This window comes from Neltuma alba, unplaced genomic scaffold (assembly GCF_004799145.2).
Source record: "Neltuma alba isolate B1F8T4 unplaced genomic scaffold, ASM479914v2 tig00007327_pilon, whole genome shotgun sequence".
NCBI lineage: Eukaryota > Viridiplantae > Streptophyta > Magnoliopsida > Fabales > Fabaceae > Neltuma > Neltuma alba.
Genome location: NW_021634752.1, coordinates 26,402 through 52,001, shown reverse-complemented (window position 1 = coordinate 52,001; position 25,600 = coordinate 26,402). Strand labels below are relative to the sequence as shown.

At 35.0% G+C, this 25,600-nt stretch overlaps 3 protein-coding genes and 1 long non-coding RNA gene across 5 annotated transcripts; 3 read left to right on the top strand and 1 right to left on the bottom strand.

Annotated features, from left to right (window-relative positions):
* Positions 1 to 6,688: 6,688 nt before the first annotated feature.
* LOC114752309 (cellulose synthase A catalytic subunit 3 [UDP-forming]) lies at positions 6,689 to 14,255 on the top strand. Its single transcript, XM_028941043.1, has 15 exons — positions 6,689 to 6,930; positions 7,302 to 7,460; positions 7,830 to 8,025; positions 9,190 to 9,407; positions 9,518 to 9,632; positions 9,751 to 9,928; positions 10,162 to 10,428; positions 10,553 to 10,898; positions 10,990 to 11,127; positions 11,259 to 11,384; positions 11,475 to 11,687; positions 11,838 to 12,102; positions 12,237 to 12,439; positions 12,673 to 13,023; positions 13,400 to 14,255. The coding sequence occupies exons 2-15, from the start codon at positions 7,437 to 7,439 to the stop codon at positions 13,982 to 13,984; spliced, it is 3,225 nt and encodes a 1,074-aa protein (XP_028796876.1). The 5' UTR covers positions 6,689 to 6,930; positions 7,302 to 7,436; the 3' UTR covers positions 13,985 to 14,255.
* Positions 14,256 to 16,873: 2,618 nt separating this feature from the next.
* On the top strand, positions 16,874 to 18,798 carry LOC114752304 (uncharacterized). 2 transcript variants are annotated; one of them, XM_028941039.1, is made up of 3 exons: positions 16,874 to 17,004; positions 17,477 to 17,704; positions 18,440 to 18,798. In XM_028941039.1, the coding sequence occupies exons 1-3, from the start codon at positions 16,951 to 16,953 to the stop codon at positions 18,569 to 18,571; spliced, it is 414 nt and encodes a 137-aa protein (XP_028796872.1). In that variant the 5' UTR covers positions 16,874 to 16,950; the 3' UTR covers positions 18,572 to 18,798. The 2 variants fall into 2 exon arrangements, with proteins under 2 accessions (XP_028796872.1, XP_028796871.1); XM_028941038.1 differs by having other exon boundaries at positions 18,428 to 18,798.
* Positions 18,799 to 19,042: 244 nt separating this feature from the next.
* LOC114752303 (cell division cycle protein 123 homolog) lies at positions 19,043 to 21,835 on the bottom strand. Its single transcript, XM_028941037.1, has 2 exons — positions 21,453 to 21,835; positions 19,043 to 20,320 (listed from the first exon to the last, which is right to left on the bottom strand). The coding sequence occupies exon 2, from the start codon at positions 20,235 to 20,237 to the stop codon at positions 19,230 to 19,232; it is 1,008 nt and encodes a 335-aa protein (XP_028796870.1). The 5' UTR covers positions 20,238 to 20,320; positions 21,453 to 21,835; the 3' UTR covers positions 19,043 to 19,229.
* On the top strand, positions 20,336 to 21,068 carry LOC114752305 (uncharacterized). Its single transcript, XR_003740822.1, has 2 exons — positions 20,336 to 20,996; positions 21,026 to 21,068. It is a non-coding gene; the product is annotated as an uncharacterized LOC114752305 (long non-coding RNA).
* Positions 21,836 to 25,600: the final 3,765 nt, after the last annotated feature.

The following is a 25,600-nucleotide window of genomic DNA, read 5'->3' as shown; positions in this document are numbered from 1 at the left end:
ACCACTGGCAAATAGAATGAAGGGGCAGTGACTACTTATCAGGTGGTTGGAAGAGCACTTTAATCACCTACCTGATGATGCAGATGATGTACAAATTCAAAAATTTACTCGTGCATACATCTTTAGGTTGATTCATGAATATCTCATGCTAGATAGATCGGGTACCAGAGTATATTTAATGTATCTTTCACTACTTTATAATCTTGAAGAAGTTGGAAAATTTAGTTGGGAATCAACAGTTTGGGCTCACTTGTACAGAGAATTATATAATGCTACTAATCCAATTGAGGATAGAATTGGAGGATGTTTATCATTACTACATTTATGGGCATGGGATCGCTTCCTAATACTAGCACCGCAACGACCTGTATCTCCAGATCCACATTCTGATAGGTACCCCGTCTTACCTTCTTTGGGTTTTAGGTATGCTAAATTCATCCAACAAATATTTGATATACACTTATTATTAAAATTATACAAAATTTTAATATTATTTTTTGTGATCATAATAGGTGGGAAAATGTTAGACAAAGTCCTCATCCAATTGCCATGACTTTACTCCAATATAGGAGTTTTCTTGATAGAATGATTGATGGCGAGATAATTTGGGGGCCATATAAATCCCCTAAAGTGCACCAATTAATTCTAGAGTATTGCTTGGCAACACCCGAAATTTGGCTTGTTTCTGTTCCTCTAATATGTTTTCATATTATAAAACGGCATCACCCTAACCATGTGTTAAGGCAATTCGATCATCAACAACCAATTCCTGTCCCATCTGTTCATTCGGGAAATTATCATACAATACAACTACGTGGTAGGACAACTACAAATTGGACTCAATGATACTCAAACTTCATTGAAGCCTAGGATAGATGGCCACATATTATTGTTCACACTCCTGTTATGCTTGATGAATTTGATCAAACATCTGAATATATACAATGGCATTGGAGACATACAAGACGATAGATCTGGCTATGTGGTAAGTTTTTCACCTTTTTCCCACCAATACCATCTTTTTCTTTTATACAACAAGTGTTATACAAAAAATGTCTTATTTAATTATTTATTGTGTTACCAAAAAAATACCTTATTTATTTCAGGCTGACATAATATATGAGTTATATAGGCTAACGATTGGTTCTTGTTTGACATGCTCTAACTGCACCGATTTTTGAGAAAGAGTTGCTCTGGACCAATTCAACATCTTACTTGCAATGAAAGAACAACGACTTAACATGAACCCTCAGTGTGCTCCACCAAAAGTTGATTTGCCTCGCCCACAAATTCTTTGAGATAAACCTAGCACGTGATGTGGTGGCTACTTGTCTACCCAACCACCAATTCAAAATCAAAATATTGAGGGACAAGAGCATCAAGTTTTTAGTCAGTCGTATTATATGTCAGCCTCATCATCATCCCCTATCACCTCTCATAATCCTCTTCAAGTTGAGCCTCATTACATGTCACCTTCATTGATATCATCGCATTCTGACTCACCATATCCTGCTCAATTTCAGTCGTTCATGTCATTATTTGATGATCTGGTACTATTTTCGGCTGAATACAACGCTTCTTCTACTTTCAAGTTTCAACCTAGATGGTCCATCAAACGAAGCATTTGCCACCCCTCAGCAATCAATTTATTTAGTTGAATTACCTTAGTTTGATTTAAATACACCAACTACATAAATAAATAAGACACTTGAATCTCAAGAAGAAGTGAACATACAACAACGACCACAACATGTGAGAAGGAGAACAAGATGTGGCACCAGAAGTCACTATTTGTTAGGTAAATCAATTTTTATTTTTTATTAATCATTTTCTATTTAATATACCATAATAATTTCAAAATTATTACTAGTATTATTATGTAATCATTAAAACTTTTCTCTAATTATTTGCACATAAATTTTAGTCCAAATGATTACAAAATTATTATCTAATCATTTTCATGTGTTAGAGGGGAAAGAGGAGATGAAGGACGCTGAACATGGGGTGATGAAGTTGTTCTTGGAGTGGTGAACTTCTAAAGTTGTTCACTCCAAAGTAAACTTTCATTGCACTTAAATCAAGATATGAAGCAAATATTGAAGAAGTTGCACCTGCCAAGATCGATTTTAGAAGTTATTCATGACAAGAACAACTTTGAATGTAGCATTTGAGAAAATAACATCCATTATGTAGCTTTTCGGCATTTTCTTTCTACTGTTTATAGCATTGCGGTAAAAAAGCCCACATAAAACATTAGATTTTGAAGCTTGTTCCTTTAATTTGAAAAAAGAAAATTAATTAAATTATATTAGCTCTCAAGTTAGGAGATGAGCATGAGAAAAGAGGCCATTGTTAGTGAACACTCTATTGCAATTGGGAAGTATATGTGAGAATTGCTGCTCGTAGAGTACTGCTCACAATTTCTCAAAAAATTTGGAGAAGTGCTTCATCCTTAAAGTTGTACTATTTTTTATTTTTAATATAAGAGTTGGATAACTAATGTGAAGAGATTAAGTAAACTAATTAGATTAGTTTGTGATAAATATAAGTTGACTTTCCTGAACTACTCTATTTAATCATATGCGTTAGAAGTATTAATGTGAATATTTCAAAAAAATATTATAAATTTGAGAGACAAAATAAATTGAGGTATTATATTTAGAACCATATCTAATATTCAACAAACTCTTACATTAAATACAAGAGAAAGTAGTATTAATCTTAAGAATATGAATAAATAAATATTAGTTCAATTGGTAAAGACCGATCTCATATCTCACGAAAGATAGAAATTCAAGTGTCCGGTATTGCAATTAAATGTGCGGGCAAGTTAGGTTATAAAGCTACATACTACATGGTAGTTGAGTACGAAAGAGATGAATCTCACTAGGAAGAATTCTTGTTCATAGTCTCATTCCGCTTCTATCATTGAAAGAGACTTTTTGATGGTTTTTAACAAATGGAGAGAGTACATTAAATAAAATTCTTAAAAGTTTAGTATGAGTCTTGTTAATTTGTTATATTTGAAATTTTGAACTCTGCAAGCTTTGCTGCCGTGGCAAAATATTAAGGCCTCATTTTTTTATACGAGGACGATACACATTGGTAAATTTTAGGATTAATATTATTGTTTGTCTTTACAATTTAATTGAATTTTGGTTTTGATTATTATAGTCTTAAATAATTGGTTTTAATCTCTATAGTTTCATAGTGACTGGTCTAAGTTGAAATACAAGAACCAAAATCAAAATTTATTAAAAATACAAAAACATTTGTTAAACTCGGACATAATTGTTATAAAATTATAAGAACTAACACTAATGGTTTAAAACTACACGAATCAAAATTAAAATTTGATTGACCTAATATTATACTACTTCCGGTCTTTAATATAAAACCTTATTTGATTTTTGTTTTAATCTCAAATATAAGACCCTAATTTATTTTCTCTCTCATATTTATATATTTTTTTTCTAAAGTAGTTCTTTTAATAATGGTAGTTTTAGCCAATACGTACACGTGATTAACAAGGATATTTTAAGAAAAACAACACATATTTATTATAAATAATTAACTTAACTTTTTTTTAATCTCCTCAAATTAATCAATTAGCTCTTATAATTAGAACTGGAAGTAGTATAAGATATTAGAACTTAATTTACCGAAACTTTTGTTTTGGCCAAAAAAAAAATTTACCGAAACTTTTGTCAAGTTCATGTGATGTCGTTGTTAATTAGCGAAACGCACTAACGCTCCGTTTAATCGCAATGTTGATTTGAACAATATCTTTCGAGGGTTAAAGACAAATCTTTTATAGCAACTGGGAGTTCAAACTTCAACCGGTGGATGGAGACAGGCTAACATGTACTATTTTTTTTTTTTACTCCCTTCACTTTCTAATGTGAAATCTGAATTTGATACTAAATATAATAATTTAATTTATTTTGTCTCTTATATTTATTATTTTCCTTCAAAAAAATTTATATAATCTATAAATTGATATCTAATTTAATGTATATAAAAATATTACAAAGAAATCATAATGTATTTGTTATTATTAATTAATTTGATTTTTTTAATTTATCTAAATTATTTAAGCAGCTCTTATATTAACAAATCTTTTATATTTGGTAGGAACTCTAATTAAATTGTATGGATATTTTCTCTACTTACTTATATGATTGAATGTTTTATTTTAGCCAGAAAATACAATACATTTGTATAAATATATTACTTCAAAATAAGAAGGAATTTAATTAGACTTCATCCGATAGAAATAAAATTTAGATATTTACTACCAAATATTAACAATAAAAATGATGATGACGACGACTTCATAAAATGATGATGATGATGATGATGATGATGATGATGATGATGATGATGATGATGATGATGATGATGAATAAATTATAAATTGTCTTAAATGATATCCAGAGATTCTATTGAAATGAAGAACTGGCCTATACAAATAATTTGGCTTGTTGGTCTAAATCTAAAATTTACGTGCAAATTAGTTTTAAACTTTTGTACCATATGATGAGATCTTTATAATGATACACTAAATATAAAGGTCATCATCACACAAAAAGTAAATAAAATTTACTCAAACAGGAGAAAATTCCGTTTCAATGTATTTTAAATTTTTCTTACATTCTTTTTTTTATTAATTTCTCGTAAACGAATTATTTAAATAATTCAATTTTCAGTACATTAATAAAATGATTATTGATATCAATTTTATCTGTAAGGGATTCAATTGAAAAGTACTTATACATAATTAACTATTAAACAAAATAATTTTTTAATATTAAGGGAAAATTTATTTTATTAAAAATGCTCAACACATAAATTTTGTATTAAAGGTTTATTCAAATAAATAATGTCATCATTAGCTTTAGATATTTTAAATTGTGCCACGATTAAAATGACGGATTAATTAAACCAAAGGAATCTTTTCTTTTAACTTCTTGATTTTATATTGCAAATAACAACCCCTCCGTCCACCGTCTATGGCCAAAGATAAAGCAATTACTCCTTTATTATTATTCGATAGTTTTTGTAAAATCTTGGGTTTTTCTAAAATAAATCCCATTGAAATAATTTTACAAGAAAGTATGATTAAAAAAAGCATAAATAATTTTACAAGTAGTACTTTTTGTCTTCGGCGCTCACCCGAAGCGCATTAGAACATCAATTATGGCAATGCTGTCTCTGTTCCAGCTGTTGTTGACTTGTCAACCCACTTGTCTCTTTCACCAAACTTCTCCTAATAACCAATTATTATTTTTTATTGACTAAAATGATTTAAAAATCATGTTCATTATCATAATGTTTATACTATCGCTCTGTTATACATGAATATTCGTAACATATTGTTATTATTATACAATAATGATTACATTTCATTTAAATTGTATAAATCTTTTTACCAAAGATATATAGCATTTTTAATCGAATTTAGTAAAATTAGATGCAGGTAAAGTAGTATTTTTATGGAGGGATGTATTTTTTTACCATATAAGTTTAATTTTCTATATATGTAACTTATGTGAATATTATATTTCATTTAACAGTCTTTCAACCCTAAACACTCAATTACTGACAACTTACCGTATGGACAAAGTTTGCTAGTTATAAACAACAAAATTTATATAAAAATTATTTTATTATCAAAATGTATGCAACTTTGTTTGAAAAAATAAATCACAAATAATTATTTATTTTTATTTTTATTTTTGTTAAATTATACAATTTGTGCGTACATATTAAAATATTCATCTATAATTCAAGGTCTTTTTTGTTGTTTGTTACGAATGAAGGAAGACTCGTAAAAAAGACGGGGAGAAAAATATCTCTTTTTTCACGTCACTAATTAAAATTTGTTCATAAGCCTTATATCACCAAGTGAGATCAGCTGCATAAACTGCAGTATACCATTATATATATGCAGATATTTTTTTATATCATCATCCGGCTAATCCAGTTCGAGATTTATAGCCTCGTCTCGCTACAAATAAATTACTATCTTCAGTCAGAATACCTTATTTATAAACTACAAACGAGATTTTATAATTAGGACCGGAAGTAGTATTAACATAAAATCATGCTCAATAATTTTACTTAGTATCCTCCTCTATTTATCTCTAGAATATTCAGACTCCATATAGTCTAATTTATTTTTCTTATCAACGCCTTGGACGACTTTGTTTACCCATCCATATCACTTCTAAGGACTTTCTATCATTTTATACCAACTCTTTTAGATATATATACTAATTACGACTCTTATCTTTATTAAATAAAATTTGTGTAATTTTAACAAAAGTTTTTACAGAAATTGTCACTTTTTTTTTTTGCCAGCCAGAAATTGTCACTTATGCTAATGTAAACGTTGGTGTGGGGTGGGGGGAACTTTTGGTGAAAGCAATGTGGAAGGGAATAAAAATGATTGAAGTGACGATGGGATCTGGTTTTTAGTGGCCAAAAGTTACGTTACGAGATCTGTTTGATATGAGCTCACTGTGTACTCTCTTCTCAACTGTCGGTGGTGTCGGAGGCCTCAGCTTAGTAGTTACATTGTCCCTTTCGTCTTCCTTAAGTGATTTCCTCTTATTTTATATATATATTTCCAGCTAGCCATTCGCCCGCCCAAGCCTCCAACCTCTGGCAGAGAAAAGAGAGAGAAATCAATAGCCGTCCCTCTCTTTCTCTCTTTCTCTTTCTCTATTGTTTTGCTTCTCTTTCAGTCAACTCGATCTCTTGTTACTGCATTCTGAATTCTCGTTGATCATTCTGCTTCTGCTTCTATCTCTGTCTTTGTGATCTTCTAGTGCGAGATCCATTGCGTTGATTTTGATCAGTTTGTTTGGAATTCGAGTGGTCGATCTGTTTTGCTGATCATTGGCGGTGTAGATCGCCGTTGTTGAGGTAAATGTCGATTGATATTGGTCTGTTTGGTTGCTGCGGAAATTGAGAAAATGAAAACCGGATTTAAATTTTGACGTATCGAACGTCGTTTTATTAGTAGATTTTCGTTCAATGTTTATTGATCTCGTGAAAACATCGAGGCAAAGAAACGATTGTTGTTTTTTTTCATTGCCGTAGCTCAGGACTCTGCATTTTTTCCTCTTTCCAATACAACGGACATTTCGCAGTTTAAAATCTAGCTCTATCAAATCTTCTGAGCAGTTTCGCTGGAATTTGAGAAATCTAAAGCATTTCAATCTGTTGACTTTGAATAATGCTTGGCGGAAGCTGGAGATCTGATTTACTGTCTTATCCTCTGGTGTCTCGTGCAGATCCGAGTGTTCGTTTCCACAGAGAAAAACGAGCTGCTAGTGAGGATTGTCCATATTAAGTGATGTCTGATTCTTGTTGAGTTTGAGCTACTGTTTGATCCTTTATTGGCTTCTAGGCGAATATAAGTAAGCGGTATGGAGTCAGAAGGAGAAGCAGGGGTGAGTTTCATCACTATTTCAATTTTGAAAAATACAAGGTTCTTTTGCTTTTAAGTTTTTATCATCATCTTTTTTATATAAACCTTACAGTCACTCATAGGAGTTTTCTTTTCTTCGGAAAGATCTAATTATGTGATACTGAACTGCATAAAGGTATATCGTTATCGAAGAACCTTACAGTGCATGCATCAATTTTGCAGCTATGCTTCCTCCTTCCAATTTTCAATTTTTCATCGGTTTCCCTTAAACGTTCAAGTTATTCTTGTGCTTCTACGGTTTCTATTAATTACGAACACGAAAATGTGATCACATCGGCAATGCATTGTTTTCTAACCTTCTTTTGTTGGTTATATCTTTTCTAATACTCAGGGAAAGCCTATGACAGTGTTGGGTGGCCAAGTCTGCCAGATCTGTGGTGATAATGTTGGGAAGACTGTGGATGGGGAGCCATTCATTGCATGCGATGTTTGTGCTTTTCCTGTATGCAGGCCATGCTATGAATATGAAAGGAAGGATGGGAATCAGTCTTGTCCTCAATGTAAAACCCGATACAAAAGGCACAAAGGTAAACCAAATGATAAAACATGTCTTTCATATATTTGAATGCTGTCATGCTTATGATGCAAATTACAATAGCTTATTAAGCTTCTAATGAAAAAAAATGATATGAAATTTATCTGGTAGGGAATTGATCTCTTTCCTCTAAACCAAATGAAAACGATGTAAGGCGCTCATTTTAGAATATATCGGATGTAGGCAGAAGGGAAAGAGGGGAAGGGAGAAGGAGAAGAAGGGAGAATAAGAGAGATCAAGGGGGAGACTGTGATGGCAAAATATGTTTAGTATCAATTCAACAAGCAATAGTCTCCCAAATGTAAAAATTTTGAATAATATATACGACATAATAAATTAAATTATTCAAGATCTTCTACGCCTAACATATGTGTCTTTAATTTTTCATTACTATCATTTTGCCTAAACAAGGCCTGTGCGTATGATATCTTAACTCTATCTTGTGTGCTACTTGTATTTTTAGTGAGGGGTATCTCCTTTTCCTTTCAAACTGAATCTTCTACGTGGATTGATCCGGATTTTTTCCCATAAAAAAGGAAATCTTTAATGCTTATCTATTCCATACGCTTGATTTAAGGCAGGGAGGATGTGCAAACCACTTAAGTAATTGGGTTTGTGCCTGTTGCTCTGACCAAATACATTTGGAATGTTGCTTTCCGTCTAATGAAAAAAAGGACGAAACGGGGTCTGGAAGGGACGAGGTGCTTAAAACTTGATAGGTGCTGAAATGGAATGGAAAGAGTGGGATTAAAAAATGATTTGGAAAATTAAAAATATTTCATGTCTCTGCTTTATAAAAGTTATAAAAGAAGGAGAGGAACTGTTGATGACAGTAAACATAGTCAAAGAATAAAGAAAAGGAAAGGAAGTCCCTTTCCTGCATTCTTACCAGTGATTAACTTATTCCAAGGAATTTCTGTGCACATAGTGCATCCCAGTGAACCAAATCATAAATAATCAGATTAATATAGGCTTTAAGAACTTTTTCCCTCTCAATTTATTTCTCACCGTTATTTGTTAGACATAATTCACTCATGCATACGTCATGTATTAGATGAAGTGACTCCTCTGTTTTCCTTGGTCATGTACTGCATATATTAAAAAAGAACTTCTATTTTGTGACTCTACTTACTGCTGCCTGTTGAACTGGTTTCAGGAAGTCCTGCAGTTGTTGGAGATAGAGAGGAAGATGTTGCTGCTGCTGATGGTGCTAGTGACTATGAGTCAGAAAGCCAAAGCCAAAGCCAAAAGAAGATTTCAGAGCGCATGTTGAGCTGGCACATGAAATATGGGCACTCAGAGGAGGTCGGTGCTCCAAAGTATGATAAAGAGGTTCCTCACAACCACATTCCTTTGCTAACCAGTGGACAAGAGGTAATTCAATCAGCTAGGCAAATGATATTTTTCTCTTTCAAACTCGTCTGCCCAAAAAAGTTGCACATTCTCCTTGAGCAGCTTTAAATGGGATTCAAATTCAATTTCAGGTCTCAGGAGAATTGTCAGCTGCCTCACCTGAGAGGCTCTCGATGGCATCTCCTGGAATTGGTGGTGGCAAACGGGTCCATAATCTGACATATTCATCAGACATTAATCAATCACGTGCGTGTCTTTCTTTCTTTCTGTACCCTCCATCCTTGTACATATTTCATTTGTTGTCTATGCCTTGTTATGTTTCTTCGTGTAGTTATCTTATGGAGATTTTATACTCCTCATGCAGCAAATATTCGGGGCATGGATGCAGGAATGGGTAATGTGGCATGGAAAGAAAGAGTTGATGGCTGGAAGATGAAGCAGGAAAAGAATGCTGCTCCAATGAGCACTGGCCAGGCTGCTTCTGAAAGAGGAGCAGGAGATATTGATGCCAGTACTGATGTGCTTATGGATGATTCCTTGCTGTGAGTGCCCTTTTTAATAAACCATAAGAAAATTGCAGCCCTGCTTCTGTTCTCAGCCTCTTATGCTTTATTTGTTGGTCGTTGTTAGAAACTAATTGTCTTGACCACATGTATTCTTTATATCAGATCAACTGATTTTTGTTGCTTTGCCATTAAGTAAAGTCATTCAAACAAACTCAGGTCTTCAAATCTCCGTGCATGAAAAGTATTTGATCTATCTTTTTGTGTTGTAGGAATGATGAAGCTCGACAACCGCTTTCAAGGAAGGTTTCTATCCCATCATCTAGGATTAATCCATACCGTATGGTCATTGTTCTGCGGCTGGTTATCCTCTGCATTTTCTTGCATTACCGTATAACGAATCCCGTGCCCAATGCATATGCATTGTGGTTGATATCAGTCATATGTGAGATCTGGTTTGCCATATCTTGGATTTTGGATCAGTTCCCCAAGTGGCTCCCTGTGAACCGTGAAACATATCTTGACAGGCTCTCACTCAGGTAGGGCCACTTCCAGGCTATCATGTTTTTCTGTTGCCTTATCCAAGCAATTCATCATTAAATTGTTCCATATGTCTTGCTACTTCATTCTGATGTTTTTTTTTCCTTAAAATCTGAATTGCAGGTATGAACCAGAAGGAGAACCGTCACAACTAGCAGCTGTTGACATTTTTGTCAGTACTGTTGACCCATTAAAGGAGCCCCCACTTGTGACTGCCAATACCGTGCTATCTATTCTTGCAGTCGATTACCCAGTTGATAAGGTCTCCTGCTATGTGTCTGACGATGGTGCTGCTATGTTGACATTTGAAGCTCTGGCTGAGACGTCAGAGTTTGCAAGGAAATGGGTTCCTTTTTGCAAGAAGTACAGCATCGAACCCCGGGCTCCAGAGTGGTACTTTGCACTGAAGGTTGACTACTTGAAGGATAAGGTCCATCCGTCATTTGTCAAAGAACGTAGAGCCATGAAGGTAAGAGTTTGACTTTTACGCACCTGTGATTAGCTTGTGCTAAAGTTCCTCAAGGATATCTATTTAGCTTATGTCTTCCCTTGCTTCACAGAGAGAATATGAAGAATTCAAAGTTCGTGTTAATGGACTTGTTGCAAAGGCACAGAAGGTTCCTGAAGAAGGATGGGTAATGCAAGATGGCACTCCATGGCCTGGAAACAACACTAGAGACCATCCAGGAATGATCCAGGTAGTTTCTTTATTTTGGTTCGGATGATTTCTCAAAGCTAAGACGACTTGCTTATCTGTTGCTTATCTGTCAAAAAAGAAGTGCATGTATTTCATTCATTTGACCGCTGAGATTGCGTACTTTATTTTCAGGTGTTTTTGGGCCAAAGCGGAGGACTTGACACTGAGGGTAATGAGTTACCTCGCTTAGTCTATGTTTCTCGTGAAAAGCGTCCAGGTTTTCAACATCACAAGAAGGCCGGTGCCATGAATGCGCTGGTGAGTCATGATTACAGTAGAATGCAATGCCAGTTATTTTCTCCAATTATATTCTTTTCTAACCCATGGCAATTAATATAACTGTTGCAGGTTCGTGTATCAGCCGTTCTTACTAATGGTCCTTTCTTATTGAATCTTGATTGTGATCACTACATAAACAACAGCAAGGCCTTGAGGGAAGCGATGTGTTTCATGATGGATCCCAACCTTGGGAAAAATGTTTGTTATGTCCAGTTCCCTCAAAGGTTTGATGGTATTGATAGGAATGATCGATATGCCAATCGTAACACCGTTTTCTTTGATGTAAGTATCTCACAATTCATATTCAACCATTCTTCCTGATGTCAAGTGCCTTGCTCCTTGGTTGGAATGTATTATACTTTTCATGTATTGGAAGTGATTTAACTACTTTGTTATACTGAGTTTTCTTTTTCATTTCTTCGTGAATGACAGATAAACTTGAGAGGTTTGGATGGCATTCAAGGACCTGTGTATGTCGGTACTGGATGCGTCTTCAATAGAACGGCCTTGTATGGATATGAACCCCCCGTCAAACCCAAGCATAAGAAACCCGGGTTGCTGTCTTCACTCTGTGGTGGAAGTCGAAAGAAGAGGTCTAAATCTAGCAAGAAAGGCTCAGACAAGAAAAAATCTGGCAAAAACGTTGACCCAACTGTGCCCATCTTCAACCTGGAAGATATAGAAGAAGGAGTCGAAGGTATGCCTGTTAATGCATTTTTCTCCTGGTTACTATGTACCTCTCAAACTCTTGATGCATATTTTGCATTGATTTCTTTCAGTTGACTTCGTTTACTTAAATGTCAACTCTTATATATGCAATTTTATGTGCAGGGGCTGGATTTGATGATGAGAAGACACTACTTATGTCACAAATGAGCCTTGAGAAAAGGTTTGGTCAATCTGCTGTTTTTGTTGCGTCTACGCTTATGGAGAATGGTGGTGTTCCTCAGTCTGCAACCCCAGAAACTCTGCTTAAGGAGGCTATCCATGTTATCAGCTGTGGTTACGAGGACAAGTCAGAATGGGGAACTGAGGTATGGTGCTTTCTTATGTTAAATTCTCATTTTCTTTCTTATTCCCACTTACATTCCAAAAGAACTGAGGTGGTAGTTGAATCAATGGGTCTTTATCCAAATTGAGCTAAGGAAGGGATGGAGGTTGTGAAGGAGCCTAGCCTCGGGCTGATGTTTTATTTAAAACATATAATGCAATTACATGTTTATATTAATTTTCTCAGGATCATCAATATTTGTCTTGTTTTATACAGATAGGATGGATCTATGGTTCAGTCACAGAAGATATTCTCACTGGATTTAAGATGCATGCTCGGGGCTGGCGGTCTATTTACTGCATCCCCAAGCTTCCAGCATTTAAAGGTTCAGCTCCTATCAATCTTTCTGATCGTCTGAACCAAGTGCTTCGATGGGCTCTGGGTTCTGTGGAAATTCTTCTCAGTAGACACTGTCCCATCTGGTATGGTTACAGTGGAAGGCTCAAATGGCTTGAGAGGTTCGCTTATGTCAACACCACAATCTATCCAATCACTTCCATTCCTCTCCTGATGTACTGTACCTTGCCAGCCGTCTGTCTACTCACAAATAAATTCATCATCCCACAGGTTTGTTTTTTCTCCATGATTTTTATTCAACATGTGTCTTGACAACATACTCCTCCACTCCTAAATATAAGAATTACTTAACTAATTTGAATAAATTAAAAAAGTTAAATAAATTGTTTAATGCTGACAAATGTGATATAATCTTCTAAAATATCTATATGAAACACTAGATTATATATATAATTTTATGCGTTAAAAAGTCAAATAAATTAGTTTGGAAGAAAAAAACGAAGTAAATGTGAGAATCAAAATGATTTAAAGTCTTAAATTTAACATTAAAAAGCAAATACACTCCTCAACTAGTTCCAACGATTCGGAGGAGAGGTATTAGGCAGTGGGCTTGAGTACTGATAACTGATTTTTGCTTTGCTTGCAGATTAGCAACATTGCAAGTATATGGTTTATCTCCCTCTTTCTTTCCATTTTTGCAACGGGTATCCTGGAGATGAGGTGGAGTGGTGTTGGAATCGACGAGTGGTGGAGAAATGAGCAGTTTTGGGTCATCGGTGGTGTCTCCGCCCATCTATTCGCCGTGTTCCAAGGTTTACTCAAAGTTCTCGCCGGAATTGACACAAACTTCACCGTCACCTCCAAGGCATCAGATGAAGAAGGCGACTTTGCTGAACTCTACATGTTCAAATGGACCACCCTCCTCATCCCACCCACCACCCTCATCATCATCAACCTCGTCGGAGTCGTCGCCGGCATCTCCTACGCCATTAACAGTGGCTACCAGTCGTGGGGCCCACTCTTTGGCAAGCTTTTCTTCGCGTTCTGGGTCATCATCCATCTCTACCCTTTCCTCAAAGGTCTCATGGGAAGGCAGAACCGCACGCCAACCATTGTTGTGGTCTGGTCCATCCTGCTTGCCTCCATCTTCTCTTTGTTATGGGTCCGGATCGACCCGTTCACGACCCGAGTCACCGGTCCTGATTCAGAGCAATGCGGAATCAACTGCTAGACAAACTGGCAGATGGAAACGAGCTCGCCTTTTGTTGCCACGCTCCTTGGCTCAATCAAGAACAAACAAACAAGCCTTGGGGGTATTTGGATGGCTTAATTCTTTTTTGTTTCTTTTTGTTGTAACTTGTATTTGTTCATGTAATATGCTTTTCACGTGCAGGTTATAGTTGCTAAGAGCAGAAATTTAAATTAAAATTACGTTGTGTGAGGGTTCTATTCTTTTGTAATACCTTGAAATAACTTATTGTTTTTTCGGGGGGAACTATTAATTGTGATAAAAAGGATCACACTTCTTTGTCTACAATCTGCATATTATCTGGTTCCTTACTCTGTTTCTTCTTCTTCTTCATTAGCCATAGAAAGCAAGAAACTGTATTTGCCCATTACGACCCTTCCATGGGAATTGCTAGGATTCACCTCGTTCGACCACTTACAAAATTATTTGGTTGGTGAATGATCAATTGAGGATAATAATCAAAATGATTGTAGATTTCGCAACATGTTCATTAGAGCCACTAATTTGATGAGTTGGTTTGAGAATTTATTTGACATCTTTAAAAATAGGATAAGATGAATTTGACCCATTTAACCACAAGTTATGCTTTAAGAATTTGAGAAGGCGTATAGCCATATGCCCATCTTCACCTCCATGGGATGCCACTACTTATGGAATTATATCTTTATCAATCTTATCTTCATCTTTTCACAAGCTCACATACACGCACGCATATGTACATATATAAAATACTAAACAAGTTACTGCTAAAATATATGTAAACTGGCCAACTGAATTATTTTGTAGTCCGTTGTGGGATTAGGATTGGCAACGCATGTATACAAAGCATCACTATGATATCTTCTCCCCCAACATGAAGATGCATCAATTTATTTATTTATTTGTTTATTTATTTATTTTTGTTTTCATGCAAATCTTCATACTCTCCTTTTTTAAATTTTTCTGGTGGCCAAGTCAAACATAAATTCTGGAAGCAGGGTATCTCATGCCCACGCCGCTGCCCATGCTTTTCATTCACAGCCTTATATTCGCAAGAGCCAGCCCAAAAAAAAAGAAAAAAGGAGGCAAAATCTGAAAGCTCAAAGCATAAAGTTCTATACAAATTTAGGCCCTGAAATAATTACTATAAATGTAATAATATTAAGTACTTTCTAGAGGGTTAAAGGAAATAATAAAGAGATGACAACCAATTGAAGTTCAGGTGAGTAGTATAGGAGCTCTCATCATGATGATGAAAGAGATGAATGAATAGTGCGTAGAAGTGGTTAAAGATACCATCATGATGATAAAAGAATGGTGGAGCATCATTTATTTCAATGTTTTCACCTCGTTTCATTGAGTTTCCTTTTCTTTCAAACCCTGAATTTCTACACTCATTCTGAATTACATTTTAATACTTACACTTGAGGAAATTATGATTTAAAAAAAAGAGACTGAACTCATACTTACTTGATCAAAAATCTGGTTCTTCACAGAAATTAGGATAAATATGCAGTTTTACTTCTGATTTTTCTTTTTGTTGTATAACTTTATTAATGATTTTTTTAGGTGCAATTTTACCCCTCTCCTAAATAGACTATTACAAATTATCTAAAATGGAAAAAAGGATTATAAGTGTGCCAAAATAATTGGTCTTATCTTTTCAGTTCCATTATATTATTCATTGTTCCATTCCATGAAGCGCTAGGGGACTGGCCATGAGATGTTTTTCATTCACAAGAGTTAGAAATCGCGTTCGCATTCAGTGCTCATCATCACCTCATGAGCAATCTGAACCGTCCAAATTTAATATTTTTAAATAATTATTTAAAAATAAAAAATTATATTTTTAAATAATGATAATTAAGAAATTATTTTTATTTTTATCCTATACCTATTAAAATAATTATTTTAAAAAAATAAAAATAAAATTAAATCTGGATCGTCCAGGTCAGATTGGATGGTCCAAATCTGATGAGCACCCAATACAAATCTTTAGAAATCAAACCTTCAACCACTTGCTTAAAAGAAGAGATGCCGAACAATCGCACCTATCCGTTTCCCATTCCATAGAGTTATATCTACATTGCGTGGTCCATAACTTGCTACGTCTTCCTTTCCCCCTTATTGGGCAATGCAAAGATCTTCTGTCCATGTTAATCTTCGATTTTTTTCCCCTAAATATAGATATCCCTCATATTAAAAATAATTATGTTCTTTTTTTCTTTTACCAGCAAAAATAACTATGTTCAGGATACTATCCAACTAAAACTCAAAATACTAGTTTATGAGAGATTGCGTGAATCTTTTGCAATTTAAAAGAGTAAGAACACGCAAGTTGAGATTATAACTCAAACTCATAGACAAGCTTTTATATCATGAGATATCAATGGTCAGGATGAGATTTCATCACCAAGTGATTCGACCAGTTGGATGAAATGGACGGTCCATAATCTCTGATGATCAGCCTTCCACCAGCCTTCATGATGAGCTGCAGATCCGAACTTGGATCCAGATATGAACAGAGTTCCAGAAAGATGATGTTGTCAGGCCATCACGTGAATTCACACGTGGCGACTCCCACTCTCCTGCATGCTCCTCCATGCTATTTTACGTGTCCATCACATGCTTCCCCTTCAAACATCAACTTATTCACAAACCTGCCATAACTGTCCCACGTCACCATGACACGTGGCGAATCCGAGATCCTCAGTGCACAGTAATTTCACGACGCGTGGTACCACCCAATTAAATGCCCCATGTTCTCCTCTCCTGTCTCTCTCTCCCTCCTTTATAAAACGACCATGAGAATGAAGAAAAACGAAAAGGAGAATCATATCATTCTCTCTCTCTCTTCCCTTCTTCCAATCCAAGAAGGCGACTCCCACAAAGCTTATTTCTTTATTCTCTTCGGCTGAGAGGGATCGGAATATTTTTCTTCTTTGATATTCTCGGGAAAGTGACAGAAAATGGCTTCCACTGAAGAACCAATCCTCACTAGGATCGACCGTTTGGATAACATGGTCAGTTCACCATCTTCGTTACAGTTTTAATTATAAGAACTTGTTTACAGTGGAAAATAGTATATGTTTATTATTAAACTTTTATTATTAAATCATCATTTTCTTCTATTTTCAGACCACATTTTTCTTATCATTATTAGATATACTTATACTTGACTAGAATTTTTCAGATAATAAAATTGGAAACTGTTTCCTTTATTCATAACTAGTTTAGGTGAAATGATGATAAGTGACCTTTAAAAAAAATAATTTTGAGGAATATTTTCCTTTAAGAAAATAGTTGAAGCATTTGAGTGCAATTTTTCTTTTTGTTTGGCGAAAATTTGAGTGGAAATTAAACGAAACTATGCGGGTGATTCTTAATTGGGCCATAGTATAGACTTTTGGGCCTAGTTTTATAGTTGGGCTGATATTTTAAACTCATTGGTTTTTTAATTGGGCCGAGATTGATCTTGTCGGGTAAATGTTGTAGTTGAAGCAATTGGAAGAAATTAGAGGGTACAACAGATCTCCTAAGAGCTCTTTTGAATCAACTCCATCAAGCGGCACACTGACGAGTGAAGGCCACGCGTCGTCCGTTGATTTCTCCCCTAAGAGCCTGGAGAAGCACTGCCGTCCGATCGACCACGTCATTATGGAGACTGGAGTGAAAGGAACGTTGATCGAGAGGCTTGATCATCTGGAGGATCGCATGCTGAAGGTAGGGAGAAAATTGTTATTCAAAGTCTAAATTTAAGAAATTCTATTTGATTTTTTTCTTTCCTGGAGTTTTTGTTGCTATATAAATTCAAGAAAACATCATATAATATGAAAAATGCTTTCATATCCTTTATTGAATCATTATTCTCATCTTTTGTTGGGGAATTTTTTATAATTTAATTACAACTTAAACTCTCCCAGACCTTTCTTCCTAAATTTTTGAAATACATGCAACACCATTAAAACTTAACAGAGAACTAGAATTGCTCCAGTTCATCCCTATGTAATGTAATGTCCATAAAATTCAAAAGTACTAGAATTACAGGAGTAATAGCCCAAAAAAACAAAGAAATGATTTGAACAGCAATTTTAGAGTGTGATTGAGCAGTGGCAAAGAATCTTGATTCTAATCAATTACTGCATACCATATTGATTATTCAATTCACTTAATAAATTAAAAATGGATTCCTTCAATGCCATCCAGATTTCTATTTTGTTCTTTTGAAGGAGTTAATAATGCTAATGGGTCGCGGCGGTGGCGGCAACAATAATGTTAATGTGGAAGCCAGCTAAAATGAAAAGTGCTCTGTTATTATTATCGTCATCACAATTATTATTATTATTAATTATTATTATACAAAACAGTATCTAACTTTAGTGAAGCTGAATAGAGATGAGGGTATGACAATAATGATCTAATAGGTCTGATGTTATAATATGAAAGCTATGTTTGCAGATAGAGGCAGATTGGGAGAAAAGGAGGAGGAAAGAAGACATGAGGAGAATAACAGAGAAGAAGCAGCAGGAGGAGAGCCCCAAGAAGAACAAGGGACTGAAAATGTTTGTCAAACATTGTGTCAAATTTTAGCCTTATCAAGCCACTTTTGATCCTTTGTTCTTCTTTGCTGTACAAAAGTTTCAGCTTTTCCTTTTCTTATATGTGCAAGTTGTGACTTTGGTTTTCACAAGTCATGATGAACAATTCTGTTTACATTCTCTTATCAATAGAATCCGCGTAAGCAATGCTTTCATTAATCTTTTCACTTTAGATGAGCTGTCGCACATTAAAGTTTGAACCTGTACATGAACAAGAATTCACTCTAAATATGCTATAAAATTCATATGCATCACACCATGCCAAACAAACACAAGGATAGACAGAAGTACAAAAACTTGAAACTTGACAGGATACTGTTATAGAAGCTGATGTCAGTCCGTGTCAAAGGGAAACATATCCTTACGATCATCAGATAATTGTTAACAAACTAATCAGTTAATTAGCCCATAAGTTTAGGTGACAGGGATGATTTTGTTTCAAGGGGGGCAAAAAACCAGAAGATGACGACCAAATTAGCATACCCAAACAAGCTTGGACTAATTTCATAAATTTCAGAACTTAGATGAAATAAGTATCTTTAAAACGACCAAAATAGTAGTCAAACCAAAGAAATCGCTTCCTTCTTATAGTTCCATTTGCCAACTCAAATCTAAAAATCAAGCGACAAGTTGAAATATCCATCTACCTCTCAGGCACCAGCTTCTGGGGACCTAGATTGTTTATGACACTCTTCATCTGCATCCCTCATAAATCTATCCCAGCCACTTCCAGGGCTAGTATCCAAGTAATCATATGGAACTGCCGTCTTAAGCCCTGGCCTGACAGCACAACGATCTTCAATAATTCTGAACTCCACACCATCTCCGTCTTCAAGAATCTGATCTAGTTCCTCCCATGCAAACAGCAATGGCAGTGTAAAAGCACCCCATGGATTGAAATCCACTATTTTAACCCTCTCACCCTTTGTAATGTAAACATCAAATGTGTAGTCTTCTGATTCAAATACAGCTCTTACTTTGTCGTTGAAGAAATCCTGTATGAGTAAAAGGAGATCGTTCTTCTTTTCAAGCAAGGAAGGATAAAAAGTAGTCACCTCACGCTGCGAAATTCCAATTAGTTTCTTCCCTCGCACGAAACATCGAAACTCCATCTCTGGCCGAAGGGATGGGTACCACTTGCGAAGGGCAAGGAAGAAGTTTTGGGGTCTAGACGAAGATTTATCATCACTAGAATCATAAGCATGACACAAGTCATGGACCAATGAGTCAGATGACCGGAGCAATAGCGCGATCTCACTGAAGGTGGAGCACCCGAGGGTACCTGTGGTACTTATCCAAGCAGAGTCTTTTGGTGCGCTCCAATTCAGCTTGGGGAAGACTGCACCTCCAAGGGATTCAATCGATTCCTTAACTTTCAATTCAAGTTCTGGAAATGAAGGTGGTGGTGGAGGTTCTTCAGCTTCATCACCAGATCCTTCTGAAACTTGATAATCTTCTTCCTCATCAGGATTATGAATTCGATTGGGAAAGGGGTCTTCGTTTGAGACAGAAACTGGCAACAGGAAGGGCCCAGAGTCGTTGAGAAGATAATCAACAAAAGATTCTGGAAGTTGGTGAATTATGGTTTTGATGGATACTGATTTAAACTTTGGGTACCATTCCTGAATTTGACACCGATTCACCTCTTCCACTTTCATGTTCTCTAGATAATGGCGATTCTCTCAGATAAACGCAGCTATTCTTCTGTTTCTCCAAGTATCTGGCATGCAACTGTCGGAACCTAATCAATCATTGCAAAGAAAGGTACATTACAGCCAGCAGAACCTCAAGCTCAAACGGGATCGATGGTGTCATGACTTTCCAAATAATTTCATCTCTTATTCAAACATTTTTTTGATAAAATACATTTTTATCCAAGGAAGATGATAGCCAAAGGAGAATAAGACACTGTGAGAAGAATCTAGGAAATATATGCATAGAAAAATAGGCAACAAAAATGATAAAAAGTGTAATAATGCAGCCCAATCGCTCGGAAAATCTAAGACAGCAAACCTTCTAAATCAAATCATCACCAACACCCCACATGGAGCACATGAATACTATCCTTTTAGACAATGCCTCCAAAGACAATGAAAAAACATTAAATTTCAAACATCACAGAGTCTCTTTTATTCCTTCCAAGCCATGTAAACATATTAGTAGAGTGAGCGCCAATGTTTGGGGAGAAGTCCAACGTCTTCGGTTAAGCTTGACCCCTTAGATCAAGAAAAAATTCAACATGGATAGCAGAAACGAAAATTTATAATAAAAATTGACTTGAAAATTAATTCAAACGGGATTAGTCACCAACAAAATTTTGCTTATACTGGAAAAAAGAGAAAAATTTTGGAATAAAGAACTCCTAGGAAGGTTGAAAGTGTTAGCAGAAATACAGCCATGCAAAGTGCTGCAATTATGTTAATTAGCACGGAAACACACGTGTCAGCACTATCAAACAATAAGCAAACAGCTGTTTGAAAAATTAGCATTTCAGCGCTTCTCCTCATCACTAAGCCGATTCACCTTTTTTCATTCTTTTAAGTACAGTCTTTAGCTAATGAACTTTTAATATTACATATATCAGTGAAAGTCATTGTTATCTCCTTCAGTAGCCGAATCAAAAAAGCTACAAATTCATAGAGTGAACTGCGAAAAACTACGGCTTTCAAGCATTTCATTGAACATCGGCCCCTCAGGCCCAATGCACTACTTTTCCCACGGATTCTCCATTATAAAATATGGTCTTTATACCAGAAGGGAAAATTATAATTTTTAATCGTATGGGTAACCAGAAAACATGGTTCAAATCTGTTATATGCTGATGGAAGTTCACCTAAAAATATTTTAAACGGTAAACAAAATTTTAAACTCACCACAGTGATACCGAAGGCTCTAGGTCTTCGATAATGGATCCTCGCAGGTTTTTGATTTAATGAGCGAGAGCCACAGACGAGAGTTTGGTTGAGTGTGAGAAGAAAATTGAAGTTAAAAGGAGTTCACTGCACCACGCCGCAAGCCACTGACTATCCAATCACGCCGTCACCGTCTCAATTCCGCCAATAACCGCCTCCGTCAACCACCTTGGACCACCAAGTATAAATCTCCGGCGCTCAATCACCGATTTCCAGCCGTCTATGCCGCGTCGCCTTCTGCTCGCTAGTCGCTACCCCTGCCCCTCGATTCGTCGAGACGCGAGAGGCTCCTTTCTCGGGTCGGGTCTGGCTTTCCTCCGCTGAGCTTATCCTCCGCCGCCTGTCCGCTGTTTGCATACGGCACCGTTTGCAACAAAATGAGAAGAGAGCTGAAATAAAAAAATAGGACGAAGAGGATTTGGCAAATAGACAAACGCAAAAACGTTTGAGTAAAGTTATCCCCGTTTGTAGGACCCACCCACATCCAAAACATTTTTTAAAAGATCAATTAAATACATTTTTCTTTATCAATTAGACATTAGATAAATACATAAGCTAAAGAAAAATAGAAACCTTAGCCGCTATTTCACATCAGTTTTTTATGATATTTTTATATCTCTATAAATATTGTACACGATCTTAGTGAGGGGAAAAAAATAAGTGCAAATTCTTTTTCATTTTATAAACTTGAAAACTTTAAACTATTATGTCAATAAACAATCACATGTCAGGATTAAATTTGGTTAATTTAAGATTAATTAATTTTACAATGATAATTAGTTTTCAAAAATTATTATTAAAATTTTACATATTAATTTTTTCAAAAATTTTATTTTAAAATAATTTATTTTTTATTGAAAAAGATTAACTAAATGGTTGCTTACTTTATAAACCGGTATTCGATAAATTTTACAAATGATTGTCAAGACATAAAATGATAATAACTTTGGAAATATAAAAATATGCACTAAAAGGCTGATGTAAAATAAAAGCTGAGGCTAAGTTGCATGAAATATCTTGAAGTATTTTTTTTTGGGTACATTCATCATACTAAAGTAATTTAAAGGTATATCTAACGTCTTAAAATATTTTTTTAAGTACACATAGCACCTTAAATTATTTTTAATGTAATTTTACACTTAACAATTTAGAGTACTCAATGCACAAAGAAATAATTTTAGGTGTTGGAGGTATCTAAAATAATACTTTAAGATGCTTAATGTATCAAAATATAATTTAGTATTTAGAGGGTTGGATGCAATTGAAAAAATACTTCAACATGTTAAATACATAAAAAAAAATTTAAAATACTGAATGTGCTTGGAAAAATATTTTAAGTTGCTATATACACCTTAACCTCAAAGCTAAACTTTCTTTTTTTGTATATTTGTCTTATTTAATTTTTGCCAAAAAGGTATTTAATTGATTTTTTTTAAAAAATGTTTTGGAGGTGGGTGGGTCCCACAAATAGGGATGAATAGTTGTTCCTGCTCTCACTTGAATGTTTTTGCCTTTATCAAATAAACATTTTTCAGAAATATTTTTTCACGAATCAAGATAAACTTCTCAGTATATTTACTTTATGTACCGTAAAAATATTTCTGAAACTATAGTTTTGATCTTACTCAAACACTTCTATCGTCTTATTTTTTCATTCCAGCTCTGTCCCCATTTTGCCGGAAATGATGCCGTATGCAAGGTAGTGGACAGGCAGCAGAGGAGAGCCAGACGCTCCTGGGTCCACGGTGAAAATGCCCTAAACCTCTAAATCATTTGACAACTGAGATTAGCTCCTAACCAACGGCAGATATGCTTCTTATGCTGAAAACACGCCGTTTCAATGGGCAGACCTCATGCTCAATCTCTTTTGGCCAAAAAAAAAAATAATAAAATAAAATTATTCTCTTTTTCTCTTTTCAACCTGTTCTGTTTGGTTTTGCTCTTTGGTTGGATGAATCTTCAATTTTTCTGTTCTTTATTCTATTATTGTATGTTCTTGATACGATAAAAATATATACTTTCTCAACTAAACATCTATCTTAACTATGAAAAAAAATTAAAATGTAATTTACATTTCTGTCTACTAGACCACAATCACTAAATTCGTTTTCCCTGACTGTGAGAGAAATACACAAGTAGTTGAACTAACAATATACTGCCTTCATATAGAAGCTAGTTGATTAATTTGAATATATTAAAAAAATTATTAAATTAGTTATTTATAATAATTACATGTTGTCTTTCGCAGAATACCCTTACTAATCATATATATTAGATAAAGCTACCATTAAATGAAATATTTGTGCAACTATTATAAGGATTGCTTTGAAAAAAAATCAATAAATGTGAGAGACAAAATGAATTGGGGTCTTATATTTAGGACCAAATTCAATATCAAATGAGCTCTTATATTAAAGATTAGAGGTAATTTCAACTAATTAATTAAGTATTATTGTGTCCCAAATAAGGCCATATAAGAAGATCACTTTTAGCAACAGAATTAATCTTGCTAAGGAAAGAGAGAGAGAAAAACATAATGATGTTCAGGAAGCTAGGGAAGAAGATATTCAATGAGCAACAAGGACTAATGAAAAGGAGCAATAATGTTTTGAAAACACTAGTCACACCAAAATAATGACCATATATAGAATAAAACTAATTAATCAAAATAATAATTTATTCAATAATTAGTTATTAGTCAACAAATTGAAAATCAATTAAAAAACTGATTAGGGACTGATAAAATTAGTTAATAAGTAATAAAAGTAGATCACTAAGATTGGTAAAATTTAATTGATGTTCTTATATCTAACAAATAAATATATTTATCAATTACATGGCTAATTGATTTTTAAAATATTTTTAATATTTTATAGGAAAAATTGATCAAGGGTTCATAACTATAAAATTAATTTTGCAAGGCCACCTAAGGACTCAAATCCTTCTGTTGGTGACACTTACAAAAACACTATAAAATGTATGATTTGAGTTCTGTCCTATGGATGTTCTTAAGAGATCTTCCGCAACCCCACATGGGCCTTCTTGAAGATTCTTGGACGTCACTTATGATCCTTGTTCAAGACACATGCTTGTCACATAGTATTTTAAGTGATTTCTTTAAGCTGAACCCCACATGGGCCTTGTACATCATCTTGTTGGACTTCTAGCAATGTGATCACCATTTTTTGACTCCTTTTAGGCTCGTTAAAATGTGCTTCTTCCAAATAAATAGGCTCCAGCTCTCTTATTAGACAATTTAGGCCTCCTTCATAGCTTTGGTCCTTGCTCTTGTCATTGGGCCTCCAATGCCTTGTAATGGATCTTTTAGAATGTTGGACTTCTTTGTTTGGGCTCCTTGCCTGTGCTCTTGATCACACCATGCTCCTCCATCATTCTCTCCCTGCTCGAAAGGATTCGTCCTCGAATCTGCAACATCAAAGGGGATAAATCAACAACATTAAAAGTAACACTAACATTACCATAGGAATTAAGCAAATCTATTTTATCAGCGTTGTCATTGATCCACTTTAAGACTTGAAAAGGGCCATCTCCTCTTGGATGTAACTTAGATTTGCGTTGATCGAGAAATCTCTCCTTCCCCAGGTGTACTCAAACCTAATCTCCAGGCTCAAAGACAATCCTCCAACGACCTTTGTTAGCTTGCCTAGCATATTGCTCATTCTTCCTCTCTGTGTTGGCTCTCACCTTAGCATGTAATCCTTGCACAAACTCAATTTTTTTCTTGCCATCAAGATTTGCTTGCTCATTAGAAGGCAATGGTAATATATCTAAAGGAGACAAAGGATTAAAGCCATAAACAACTTCAAATCGAGAGAAGGAAGTAGAAGAGTGAACAATTCTATTATATGCAAACTCAATATGAGGCAGACAACTGACCCAATTCTTCAAGTTCTTTTGGATTATCGCACGCAACAAGGTAGTAAGTGTTCTGTTGACTACCTCAGTTTGCCCATCAGCTTGGGGATGTGCCACAGTAGAAAACAAAAACTTAGTTCCTAGCTTACTCCATAAAGTCCTCTAAAAATGGCTAAGGAACTTCACATCCCTGTCACTCACAATGGTTTTAGGCAATCCATGCAACCTAACAA

What these genes read in the sequence shown, in the direction of transcription:
- LOC114752309 (XM_028941043.1), top strand. Translation starts at nt 7,437, where the DNA reads ATGGAGTCAGAAGGAGAAGCAGGG. An exon ending in CTTATGGATGATTCCTTGCT is followed by an intron (nt 9,929 to 10,161) that starts GTGAGTGCCCTT and finishes TTTGTGTTGTAG; the next exon opens with GAATGATGAAGCTCGACAAC. An exon ending in ACCATCCAGGAATGATCCAG is followed by an intron (nt 11,128 to 11,258) that starts GTAGTTTCTTTA and finishes CTTTATTTTCAG; the next exon opens with GTGTTTTTGGGCCAAAGCGG.
- LOC114752304 (XM_028941038.1), top strand. Translation starts at nt 16,951, where the DNA reads ATGGCTTCCACTGAAGAACCAATCCTCACTAGGATCGACCGTTTGGAT. An exon ending in TCGACCGTTTGGATAACATG is followed by an intron (nt 17,005 to 17,476) that starts GTCAGTTCACCA and finishes TAAATGTTGTAG; the next exon opens with TTGAAGCAATTGGAAGAAAT. An exon ending in TGGAGGATCGCATGCTGAAG is followed by an intron (nt 17,705 to 18,427) that starts GTAGGGAGAAAA and finishes ATAATATGAAAG; the next exon opens with CTATGTTTGCAGATAGAGGC.
- LOC114752303 (XM_028941037.1), bottom strand. Translation starts at nt 20,237, where the DNA reads ATGAAAGTGGAAGAGGTGAATCGGTGTCAAATTCAGGAATGGTACCCA.